A 12941-nucleotide genomic window follows, 5' to 3' on the forward strand; every position below is an offset into this window, starting at 1 on the left:
GTGAGCTGAAATGCCACGGCACTCTGCCCAGGGGGATAGCTTGAGGCTCTGTCTCAAAAAAAAAAAAAAAAAAAAAATCCAAGAAAGATGTACAAATCAAATCTTATTCAACACACTATGAGTTTACTTGTAAGTTTATATATCCACAATACTGCCTGAAATAAGTTAAAATGAGGATGTATTTTCTGGATTCCAAATAGGTCCCAATTTCTTAGGATTTTATTAGCTGGTATGTATTTGCTCCCAAGTATATACAAAAGTAATGGACAGTTAAGACTAAATGCTCTTTCACATTAGCTACTGGCTAACAACTGATCCTCTAAATAGAATAAGAAAATACTTTCAATATATTTGCAAAAGTAAATGGTTTTTATGATTTAAAAACTATGAATCATCAAATTCATACATATTCAAGTGCCTACTAAAGATCTCCACTTAAATGTCTTATAAGAACACAACATTCTTCAAAATAAACTCCTGATCTCCCGAATTTCCTCTTCCCCTCCACCTCTCAAAAAACCCCTACAGCTCTACTGACTAGAGTACAGTGGCATCATCATTGTTCACTCCACCCTCAAACTCTTGGGCTCAAGCAATCCTCCTGCCTCAGCCTTCCAAATAGCTGCGACTCCAGGTGCATGCCATGACACCTGGCTAATATTTCTATTTTTGTAGAGATGGGAGTCTCACTTTTACTCAGCCCTGGCTTGAACTCCAAAACTCGAGGGATCCTTCTACCTTGGCCTTCCAGAGCACCAGGATTCCAAGAGTGAGCCACTATGCCTGGCCTGCTCACTCACCCATTATTTTCAATTCAGAAAACAGTAAAACAATTCCATTTGCCAAGGCCTAAAACCTCAGTGTCATATCCCTGCCACACCCCAAAATCCAAATCTAGCATTCGCTATTTCCTCTGCCTGGAGTGCTTTTCCTCTAGGGCAGTGGTTCTCAACCTTCCCAACGCCTAGATGTATTCTCACTGTTATGAAGGGGTTGTGACCCACAGGTTGAGAACCACTGCTCTAGGGCTATCTGCACCCCACCAAATCCTGGCTTAAATAATACCTTAGGCCTTCTCCTTTACATTTACAAACCTACTGCCCCACTCTCTATCCTCCTATTCTACTTTGTCACTTAGTGTCATAAGACAATTATATATACATATATAACATATATATATATTTTTTGTTTGTTTGTTTGTTTGTTTTTGCGGTTTTTGGCTGGGGCCAGGTTTGAACTCACCACCTCTGGTATATGGGGCTGGCTCCCTACTCCTCTGAACCACAGGCGCCACTTGACAACTATATATTTTACTTGGCTACTCCCATTAGAAGTGAGCTAAGAGAGGGAGAGGATGTTTGTTTTGTTCACTGTCAGTGCCTGTCACATATAGAAGTTACTTAATCAGCTTACTGAATGATAAATTCTGAAAACATTACCTATGCAAAAATGATTCAAAGATGCAAGGAAACAACTAGAAATAACTAATGTATTAAGGTAGTAGACTGAATTATTTTGCAGATTAAAAATAGGAAAAAGGTTCAGGCATCAAGGCTCACATCTGTAATCTTAGCACTCTGGGAGGCCAAGGCAGATCAAGACCGCGTCTCTGAAAAACAGCCAGGCATTGTGGTGGGCACCTGTATTCTCAGTTACTTGGGAGGCTGAGACAAGAGAATGACTTGAGCCCGAGTTTGAAGTTGCTGTGAGCTGTGACGTCACAGCACTCTACCAAGGGTGGCAAAGTGAGACTCTGTCTCAAAAAGAAAAAAATAAGAAGAAGAACAACTGTCAGCATTGTTTTAAGTGGCCATTATCTGCTCTTATCTTTAGGAGACATGTTCCAAGACCCCCAGTACATGCCTGAAACCAAAGATAGTACCAAACCCTACACAGATGTTCCTCAAACTTATGACAGGTTTATATCCAGCAAATTTGAAAAATTTTAAGTTGAATCACTGTTAAGTCAGGCACTATCAGTATATATTTTTTTATTTCTATACATAACATACCCATGATAAAGTTTAATTCATAAATTAGGTACAGTAAGAGATTACCAAAAATAACAATAGAACAGAACAATAACAATAAGCCACTATCACTGCTTCTGTGCCTTGGAGCCATTATTAAGTAAAATAAGGATGATTTGGACACAAGCACTGTGAGACTACAACAGTCACTGCTAACCAAGTAAGGCTACTAAATGACTAACAGGTGGGTAGTACAGATAGTGTGAATACGCTGGACAAAGGGATGATTCACGTCCTAGGCAGGATGAGGTGGGACACTGAGGGATTTCAACATGCTACTCAACTTAAAACTTACAAATTCCTTATTTCTGGAATTTTCCATGTAGTATTTTCAGACTACAGTGACTGTAGGTAAATGAAACCTTGGAAAACAAAAGGGAACACTATTATATAATATTTGAAATCTATCAGTTAAGAGTTAACGTACCACAAACCCTCTGGGTTAGCTACCCCCTCTTCTAGAATACTACTTCATCTTCTGTTACCTTCCTAAATTTTACTATGGCTTGAAATTAACTCAATAAAGTAGGAAATAAACTCTAATATAAACACTTTTTTTTTTTGAGACAGAGTCTCACTTTGTCATCCTCGGTAGAGTGCCGTAGAGTCATAGCTCACAGCAACCTCAAACTCCTGGGCTTAAGGGATTCTCTCGCCTCAGCCTCCCAAATAGCTGGGACTAAAGGCACCTGCCATAACGCCCAGCTATTTTTAGAGATGAGGTATCACTCTGGCTTAGGCTGGTCTCAAACCTGTGAGCTCGGGCAATCCACCCGCTTTGGCCACCAAGTGCTGGAATTATAAGCGTGAGCCACGATGCCTGACAAATAATATAAACACATTTAAATGGTCACATTCCCTGGATTAAGCAGGCTCATAGGTGTTTTAAATTAAGCCAATTTTTTTCATGAGCATATTGTCAAGCCCATAATCATAAGATAACTGTGTTTTATAGTACAATAGACCTGTGCTATCCAATATAGTAATCACTAGCTACATGTGGCCATTTCATTAAGTTAATTAAAATAAAGTAAAATAAAATTTCTCATTTGGCCTAACCACATTTCAAATGCTCAACATCATATATAGTTAGTAGATAACCATAATGGATAGCATAAATACAGATCACAGAGATAGGGCAGGACTGCTATAGATTTTTTCCAAAATTTTACTTTAAAGCGTAACACTGATTTAGCTCAAACATTGGCAGAATTCAGTCTTGTAATTTTCAATTTTCTATGTCAATGGTGCTCAAAATGTGGTCCCTGGACCAGCAGCAGCACTACCTAGGAATTTGTTAGAAATACAAATTCACAAATCCCAGTAATCTTTGTTTTAACAAGTACTCCAGATGATCCAGATTTTAAAGCACGCTCAAATTTTAGTCGCTGTTCTACGTTACTAAAAGCAGTTATGACAACAGAAGCCATGAGATAACAGGAACTCTACCATTATAATCTAAAATAGCCTATAAACAAGTCAGGTGCAGTGGCTTGAGCCTGTCATCCCAGGTACATTGGAGACTAAGGCAGAAGAATTGCTTAACCCTAGGAACTGATAGCCAGCTTGGGCAACACAGTGAGACCTCCTCATCTCAAAAAAATAATAATTAGGCCAGGCAGTGGTTCGTGCCTATAATCCTAGCACTCTGGGAGGCCAAGGCAGGTGGACTGCTTGAGCTCAGGAGTTCAAGATCAGCTTGAGCAAGAGTCAGATACCATCTCTACCAAAACAGAAAAAATCAGCTGAGCATCAGGGCAGGTACTTATAGTTCCAGGTACTTGGGAGGCTGAGGCAAGAGTTTGAAGTTGCTTTGAACTGTGTTGTCATGGCACTCTACCCAGGGCGACAGAGACTGTCTCAAAACAAAACAAAACAAAACACATTAAAACTAATTTGCTTCCTCTTCCAATTTGCAGATCCCTTTTCATTTCAACATAATCACATTTTCATCTTTTTCTAAAGTTTCAACTAAAAGCCTTTAATTTAGGAAGGAGATATTTTCAAATTTTGTGTCAACTGCAATTTTCACATGAGCAAATATTACTTCTGTAATAAACTAATCTAAGAAATCTATTAGCTACAATTACCTCAGCAAGAAGTTGAAACTGAAGTTGCTTAAGTGTTACAGAAGAGTCTGAACAAGCTGACTACTCTAATTTCCTCTTATCAATCATAAATCTAGCATAAAACTAAATATTTGCAGTATAAACATCCACGTATGTTAAATAGTCCTTATTAAATATTTTGACAAAAAAAATCCTTAGAAATTTAAGCTAAGAACAATAATGTGATACATTAAAGTGATTATAAAACCACTGGGAAAAGATCTAGTCTTGGCTTACTACAAATTTGACCCAAAAAGGAGAGACTTTAAGAGCCTGATTGATTACAAATTTCTGCTACAGCCAAGTGTCTACTGTGACAATCTACTGGTGGAAAATTACTTAATCACAATTCGTGTATAGAATGTTCCAGGTATGTATACTGCAATAACAAATACTTAAGATTATGTTAAGAAAAATTTATTAAAACATTTACAACATACTGGGCAATCCATGGAAATATTTATTAAAATATTTACAACATACTGGTGCAATCCATGAGAACCTAAATCATTCTATATACTACTATCTCAGCACATCAATGTCAACTTCAAATCAAATATCATTCTGTAAAGTGAACCAGCAGTGCTTGACAAAATTTTGACATCTAAATATTCACTACTAAAGACACGATTTCCAAATTTTTAAGTATTGTACTATTAAATTTAAAAAAAAACCTTAAAATCACTAATATATTAAGCCAAACAGTACTACTTATTTCTCTCATTCACTTTTGTATTCTTAGCATTATTTTCCATTATACTCCTAGATCTATATAATGGACACTTAATTGACATTAATGAAGAAAGGAATGGATATAAGTTCTTTTTCAAAGACTTTTTTTTTTAATGGTCACAGCATTTGTATGGAGGTTACAATTTAAGTTGGGAAATAAATACATAAAAAGCTAAATAACACGACAATTAAATGTATCACGTAGCAGAATATAATTATTGCAAATTTAGTGGCAAAGAGAGTGCTATAAGTTCTGACCAGAGTGATATTATTATAGATTGCAGTCCTTTTGGTCTCGCAACAAGACAAGGAAGATGTATTTCAATTTAAAAAAGGAACGTGACACAGCATTCACCCCACCCCTAAAATTATCAAAGGAAATCAATAACTAAAGTCTCTTTATAATATAAAGAAACTACTATACAAGGTTTTTAAAGCCTATGTTAGCCTGAAAAAAGTTAGAACATTCCGCACAACCGTTTGCTGGATCCAGGACCTCCAAATAGTCCTGAAATACAAGTCTCTCCAGAACAATATTCCCCGATTCTCTCTTCTTCCGCCCCCCATGGAGCTTTCCACTGGACAGCCGCCAGAGAAATTTCTCCCAGTATCTGCAATGGCAATACTCTCATCATCTTCCTCTCCCTCCCCTCGCCTGTATCAGACGGTGGCATCTCCCTCCAGAGGAAAAACTGGAGGGCGGGGGAGGCAGCATAAGAAGGAAAGCTTGCAGCTTGGTTGATTTTGAAAGAGGGGGAAGGTGAGAAAATGCGGAGGGTGGGGGCGAAGGTGGGGTCCCTTCAGTTCTAGCTCAGTTTGTAGAAGGCCTGGCCCACACTTCCCCACCCCAAAGGCACGCCCCTTGCATGCCGGACCCGAGTGTCACCCGAGTGACAGTACCACAACCTGTACCGCGCACGCCCCCTGCCCACAGGCACGCAGGAAAACGACTGCCCCCTGCCCCACCAGCAGCAGCCCTTTACTCTTTCTCCTCCCCCCACCACCACGTCGCCAACGAGTGACAGGTCCCGGGGGAGGCAACTGCAATCGCGTGCCTTTCGAGACTACTGGTGCAACCTAGCACTGTACCCCTCCAACAGATGCGGGCAGGGTAGATAGAACGTTCCGGACCGCCCAGGGGACCCGGTCCAGGCCTAGCCTAGCCCCAGCTGCCCTACACCGGGCGGGGGTGGCACTTACTGCGGAGGTTGTGGATTAGCTCCGAGTGGCTGGCGCCGCCGGATTTCCAGGCCATCGCTAAGCACACCCGGAGCAGGTACAGAACCACCTTCAGTGCGGCGACGGTGCCCAGCAGTTTCCCTAAGAGTGAGACCACCTCCCACACGGTCACCGCCCCGCTCGCGTCCCCGCTGGAGCCGCCGCTGTTACTGCCGTCGCCGCCGCTGCCGCTGCCGCCACTGCGCGCTCCCGGCATCCCCCGCGGCACGCATGCGCTCTGTGACGCCGCGCGGCCTCGGGTGCGGCCGGGTGGGGCCGGAGGCGCGGGAACTTAGCGGCCCCGCTACCCGCGTCTGTGGTTGTTGCGGCTGCTTGGGAACCGCGGGCAGGGCCGGCTGAATCAGCACTGCCGTCGCCGCTGCTGCCAGTTCTTTTCTGAGGCCTTGGACTCTGCCCCGCCTTCGCCCTGCGACCGGGAGGGAGGCCCCCGGCGCAGTCTGGCGCGTTCCTGGCTGAGTCTCCTATCACCGACCGCGACGGCAGGATGGCGGGGTTGATGTGAGCCGCGGCTGCTGGTTGCTCCGCAGTGGCCGCTGGTCAGCTGTTGCAAGCGGCGGGTCTGCTCCTATAGCTGTCCAGATTGTTAGATGGTGGGCTTCATTCTCACCCAACCCAGTTGACTAATATTTAGGTTGGTTAGAGTCTAGGTTCTCTGTGGTGGAGCCCGAATAATAGAACAATAATCTGAATAGAACCCAAGGCAAAGCCCTCTCTAATCCCAAGTACACCAGTCTCTGGCTTTGTGACAAGCATGTCACTGTTTGGTTAAGCGAAGACTTTGGGATCCTGGTTTGTTTTCAACTGTAAAGTGCAAATTCAGAGAATGGAAAAATACCATGACAAATGGGGGTTGCATGAGGGGCAAAGCTTTGCTCATTTAGAACAATACAAACCTAAAGGTTGCAAAAGGTTAAATACACACACACACAGAGTATCCTGTGGTGAAGGTAGTATTCTCCCAATGCAAGTGTGTTTCTAGCTAATCAAACCTCGCGAATTCCACTGTAGCTTTATTGCTATGAGCTCTGCAAGACTGAGGAGTGAGAAGCTAGCTAAGAACGTTGCCTGTCGCATCAAAATTGCTGACTCCTAATTAAAAGTAGGACCGACAGAATCCAGCAACCGTTTAGTCCAATAACCTTTCTGGAAGAAAACAAGGCTAAGATATATATGCTACTATGTCAGTAGCAATTTTCAAGTTCTAGTTCTTACCAGATTTTGTCATTTATGTTTCTCACCCTGCCTGGAATCCAAAATGTACATTACCTATTTTCTGCGATTCTGTGACCATAAATGAAACCATGCAAAACTATGTTCTTCAATATGAAACAGAAAGAAAATTGTTGCTTTGGGACTCTTATCCATTTAATAGTTTTCCTTTTCGAGACAGTCTCACTTTGTCACCCTCATAGAATGTTATGGTTGGGCAGTGCCTATGGCTGAGGGAGTAGGGACCCAAAGTCATATACTGGAGGTGGCGGGTTCAAACCTGGCCCTAGCCAAAAACTGCAAAAAAACCCCCAGAATATGTTAGGATGTCATAACTGACAGCAACCTCAAACTCTTGGGGACAGGCCATTCTCTTGCATCAGCCTCCTAAGTAGTTGGGACTACAGGCACCTGCCACAAGGCCAAGCTTGCTTTTCTATTTTTAGTAAAGATAGGGGTCTCTCTCTTGCTCAGGTTGGTCTCAAACTCCTGAGCTCAGGTGATCAGCTTCCCAAAGTGCTAGGATTACAGGCATGAGTTACCACACTGGGCCAATAGTTTTCCTTTTCATGTCTCTGCAATTTCTTGATGATCTTCTGGTTGGAGGAAGGGGAATCAAGTCCCTGTAGGAACCTGATAACTCTATCTAAGCTGACCCAGGATGGGCCTGGTGGCTCAGCATGTAATCCTAGCACTCTGGGAGGCCGAGGCAAGTGGATTGCCTGAGCTCATGGGTTGGAGACCAGCCTGAGGAAGAACGAGACTCCCATCTCTAAAAATAGCCAGACATTGTGACAGGCACCTGTAAGAGGCAAGAGAATCCCTTGAGCCCAAGAGTTTGAGGTTGCTGTGAGCTGTGACGCCATGGCCCTCTCCCACGGGTGACAAAGTGAGACTCTGTCTCAAAAAAATAAAGTTGACCCAGATGGGTTGCATTTGCATACAGTGTTTCTGCAAGCTGGCCTTGTGAAGTAATGTTATGAGTGGGATCCTACATGCCACCAGATGAACACAAGTTTCTTGGTTCCCAATAATGAAGAGTGGTTACTGGTACTGAGTCCACAGAGTAAATGACTGAAGCAAGCAGGTATAGGCCAGCAAAGTGCCAAAGTTTAAACAAGAGCTGCTCTTGGCTGGCTCACCAAAATGTTTGAATGGTGCAGTGACAGTTAGTTGCTAAAATAATGGGAGAGCAAGAGCAAGTAATGTTTTGGCAAGAAAGAAGAAGTTTATTTTAATGACCTGGGTAGCAGGACGAGCCTCATCTAAGGACTGCAGGCCTTAGGAAAGTGCAGTGCTGGATTTTATACACAACTTTTGGGGGATATCAGTTGCTTCTTAAAAATCCCCAGGATTTTGATCATCTCTGTTCCCATAATAATTTGTATCTATCTGTTCACATTAGAAAGTACCAGAGACTTTGTTCCCCCCCAAACAACAAGCTCCCCCAAACAAGCCACCTGCAAGGTCTTGATTAGCAATTAGCCCCATTCCCACAATAGCCAGGTCAGCCTCACCCAAGCCAATCCAAAATAGCCTGACTGCATCTGCCATCCACCCTGATCCTTTCTGTCTAATTGCCTAGTCTAACAGTAAAACTAAAAATAACAGATAAAAGCAACAACATATCACCTTTTGAAAAGAAACTGCCAGCACACTCTTATGAATACCTACTGTGTAAAGGAGATTAAGATGATTAAGTCATACCTCTTGTATTCGGTATTCTAATTGGAGAGAACTGCATCTTAAGAAAACTACAGTATGCAAAATATGTGTCATTAGTGATCTAGGTAACAAGTGCTATATTAATATAGATCAACATGAGAAGGTACAGAAAGGAACTGATCTTGAACCATAGGCAGGATTATGAGAAATGGAGACAGTAATGGAAGGATATTACAGGTGTAAACAAAGCACAAACAGAACCTAGAGCACCGATTCCTGGGCTGTTGACATTAGATATCACCAAACTCATTCTTAAATATTTACATGAATGATTTGATCAAGGCTACATGGCCAGGCAATTGGCATCAAAACTAAAACTGGAGTTTTCAAAAGTCCAACTCGAGGCTCTGAAAGTGTGTTAACTTTGAAGCAAAGGATTTATTTGGGGGACAAGAGGGAGAGGTTCAGGATAAGTTGGCACTTTAGTTAAAGTACTTCCGTGAGAACATAAGAATTTTGCTCACTAAAGTGCAACTGAATGCTTAAGATGCAATTACAAGGTGATTTCTCCCGCATTGGTTTTCTTCTTAAATTTTAATTTAAAATTTATTTTCTTCTTAAATTTTACATAGCACAATTACTGCACAAATGAATTGTTTCAGTGCAACTATACTGAATTTGCAAGTCCTATCGCACAAGGCTTCAGAAGTGCTCTGGCCTCTGCGCAGAACCTCATTTCTGAGAATGGGAGTCGCAGGTGCTTTCAGGTTGGATCTTGGCAGTGTGAGTACTGGCTACTGACGAAAATTGACTCTCTGCAGCCACCGTCTCCCCTGAGTTCTCATCCAATCAGGGCTCCACGGGAAGGGGAGGAACCGACAGGCTCCTCCTTGTGCTCCTTGAAGTACCTTTTGAGGTTGATTTCGGCATGGAGGATATTTATGCTAAGTTCGTGTCTCAGAAAATAAGCAAAACCCGCTGGCGGCCGGTATCTCCAGGGAGTCTGCAGACCGCGGAGACGTTCGCTACAGGGTCTTGGGACAATGAGGTATCTCGTCTGTTCCTGGGCTGGGAGTCCCTGTGCGCGCTAGAGCGCGCGCTCTCCAGTTCAACCGCGCCCCTGGCTGCCCGCGCGAACTCACCTTCTGGCTTTTCTTGCACTTCTGCGTCTCTCGATCCCTCATGTCAGGCACAGAGCCGGCGACGGTGTTCCTGAGCCTCTTATCTCATTGCGTTTTAAAGTCTCACCGAACCTTTTGTCTGAGATGCTTTGGAAACAAGATTGCCTGAAGGCGATACAGCTTTTATTTTCACGAGAGTTGACATTTATGTCATCTCAAGACAAAACTTTTTGCTTTCCAGGAAAATTATGTTTCACTGTGGTCCATTGGCGATTTTGGAAACTTGGACTCTGATGGAGGGTTTGAAGGAGACCATCAATTATTGTGTGATATCAAACACCATGGTGATGTAATGGATTTACAGGTAAATCTGTGTAGTATTCAAAAACCTAACTTTCGAAAAAACTAGGAGTAATAAAGACGCAGAGAACGGAGGCCGAGGCGGGTGGATAGCTTGAGCTCACGAGTTTGAAACCAACCTGAGCAAAAGCGAGACACCATCTGTACTAAAAATGGAGAAACTGAGGTAGGAGGATCGCCAAGAGTTTGAGGTTGCTGTGAGCTATGACGCCACGGCACTCTACCCAGGGCGACAGCTTGAGATTCTGTTTCAAAAAAAAAAAAGGCTCGGTGCCCATAGCCCAGGGGTTAGGGTGCCAGCCATATACACCGGGGCTGGTGGGTTCAAACCCGGCCTAGGCCTTCTAAACAACAATGACAACTACAACTACAACAACAACAAATAGCCGGGCGTTGTGGCGGGTACCTGTAGTCCCAGCTACTTGGGAGGCTGAGGCAGGAGAATCTCTTAAGCCCAAGAGTTTGAGGTTATTTGGATGGTGAGCTGTGACGCTATGGCACTCTACCAAGGTAGCAAAGTGAGACTCTGTCTCAAAAAAAAGACGCCGAGGACCTTAAAGTTTGTCTAGTCTCACCCTGGTTTTCAGGAAACTGAGTTAACATCATTTAGCCACTTTGTGGAAGAATCCTGGCTGGGAAGGGTGGTGTAGATCTAGTCACAGTTTTTTAATGAATTGACAGTCTACTACGTGCTATGCACTGTTTGGATAGCGTTATGTAAGCTATTTTTTTTTTTTTTGAGACAAAGTCTCACTATAGCACCCTGGGTAGAGCATGAAGTACATAGCTCACAGCAACCTCCACCTCTTGGGCTTAAGCGATTCTCTTGCCTCAGCCTCCCAAGTAGCTGGGACTACAGGCGCCCACCACAATGCCCAGCTATTTTACGTAAGCTAATTTAACTGTGTGTCTGTGAATCAAGTATTGTTATCTGTTTTACTGATGAGAACACTGAGACTAATATCTTTTGAATATATGCCATGTGGCAAGTACCTTACAGGGTAGTTAACATTATTTTGTTTTTTGAATTCTTGTAACAACTCCGTAAGTAGAGATTAGTACTTCCCCTTTTAAAGGTTTACAATATATATATATTGTTTGAGACAGAGCCTCAAGCTGTCCCCCTGGGTACAGTGCTGTGGCATCACAGCTCACAGCAACCTCCAACTCCTAGGCTCAAGCAAGGCTCCTGCCTCAGCCTCCCAAGTAGCTGGGACCACAGGCACCCACCACAATGCCCAGCTATTTTTTTTTTTTTGGGTTGCAGCTAGTCATTGTTGTTTGGTGGGTCTGGGCTGGATTCGAACCTGCCACCTTAGGTGTATGTGGCTGGCGCCTTAACGACTTGAGCCACAGGCACTGAGCCTCTGAATCTTATAATAACTGGAAACTTTCTGTTTAGTTTTTTGATCAGGAAAGAATTGTAGCTGCTTCATCAACAGGATGTGTAACAATTTTCCTTCACCATCCAAATAACCAGGTAAGGAACTTCTGCTGGAAAAGTGAACTTATATTTTAGTTTTAGGAAGGCTTAAAGAAGACTATGCCTAATCATTCCCCAATAAGGTTTTATAGTCTTCAGAAATGAACGGGAAAATGTCATTATTCTATTACCCACTTTTTGGTAGATTAATTCTAGAACCATGTTTGTGTGAGTTTTTATTGAAATTTGATGTCCTTTAAATAAATTATGTTAGTTTAGAACTAAAATATAGAATTAATAAAGGTTACTCTACTGGTGGCACCTGTAGCTCAGTGGGTAGGGCGCCGGCCATATATACCAGGGCTGGCAGGTTCCAACCCAGCCCTGCCAGCTAAAACAAGGACAACTGCAACAACAACAGCAAAAATAGCTGGGCGCTGTGGCAGGTGCCTGTAGTCCCAGCTTCTTGGGAGGCTGAGGAAAGAGGATCATTAGAATCCAAGAGTTTGAGGTTGCTGTGAGCTATGATAACACAGCACTCTACCCAGGGTGACAGCTTAAGACTCTGTCTCAAACAATAAAAAAATATTAAAAAATAAAGGTTACTTTACTAGTAGACATCCCTAATAAATGTAAGATCCAATTTTTATTTTTCTCAGCAGAGTCATTTAGAAAAAGGTACAGAAATTTATTTATTGGCTGTAAGCTCATTTCCATAAAACTTTGAAGAATTAACTTATGAATATATAATTAACGTGATCTACTTGATACTTTAAAACCATTTCTGTAGCTTGAGATAAATGTGGGGGATTATTGAACAATATTCCTTTTGATTCTAATTCATTGTTTACAGAGCTTTAAGGAAGTTGTTTATAAATTTTAATACTCGGCTCGGCGCCTGTGGCTCAAGTGGCTAAGGCACCAGCCACATACACCTAAGGTGGGGGGTTCGAATCCAGCCAGGGCCCGCCAAACAACAATGATGGCTGCAACCAAAAAATAGCCAGGCATTGTGGCGGGTGCCTGTGGTCCCAGCTACTTGGGAGGCAGAGGC

At 42.8% G+C, this 12941-nt stretch overlaps 2 protein-coding genes across 2 annotated transcripts in view; one reads left to right on the forward strand and one right to left on the reverse strand.

The window, feature by feature from the left end:
- Nucleotides 1-6332, reverse strand: part of PCMT1 (protein-L-isoaspartate (D-aspartate) O-methyltransferase) — a 45693-nt gene extending 39361 nt beyond the window's left edge. Inside the window, exon 1 of the mRNA XM_023513501.1 lies at nucleotides 6071-6332. Within this exon, the coding sequence (XP_023369269.1) occupies nucleotides 6071-6305 (235 nt within the window). The 5' untranslated portion in view covers nucleotides 6306-6332. The remainder of the gene's footprint in view (nucleotides 1-6070) is intronic.
- Nucleotides 6333-9845: 3513 nt separating this feature from the next.
- Nucleotides 9846-12941, forward strand: part of NUP43 (nucleoporin 43) — a 19240-nt gene continuing 16144 nt past the window's right edge. The window contains exons 1-3 of the mRNA XM_003790254.2: nucleotides 9846-10031; nucleotides 10346-10468; nucleotides 11867-11944. Coding sequence (XP_003790302.1) covers nucleotides 9912-10031; nucleotides 10346-10468; nucleotides 11867-11944 — 321 coding nt within the window. The 5' untranslated portion in view covers nucleotides 9846-9911. The remainder of the gene's footprint in view (nucleotides 10032-10345; nucleotides 10469-11866; nucleotides 11945-12941) is intronic.

This window comes from Otolemur garnettii, unplaced genomic scaffold (assembly GCF_000181295.1).
Source record: "Otolemur garnettii isolate 467f Iridium unplaced genomic scaffold, OtoGar3 scaffold00042, whole genome shotgun sequence".
In the NCBI taxonomy this organism is placed as follows: Eukaryota; Metazoa; Chordata; class Mammalia; order Primates; family Galagidae; genus Otolemur; species Otolemur garnettii.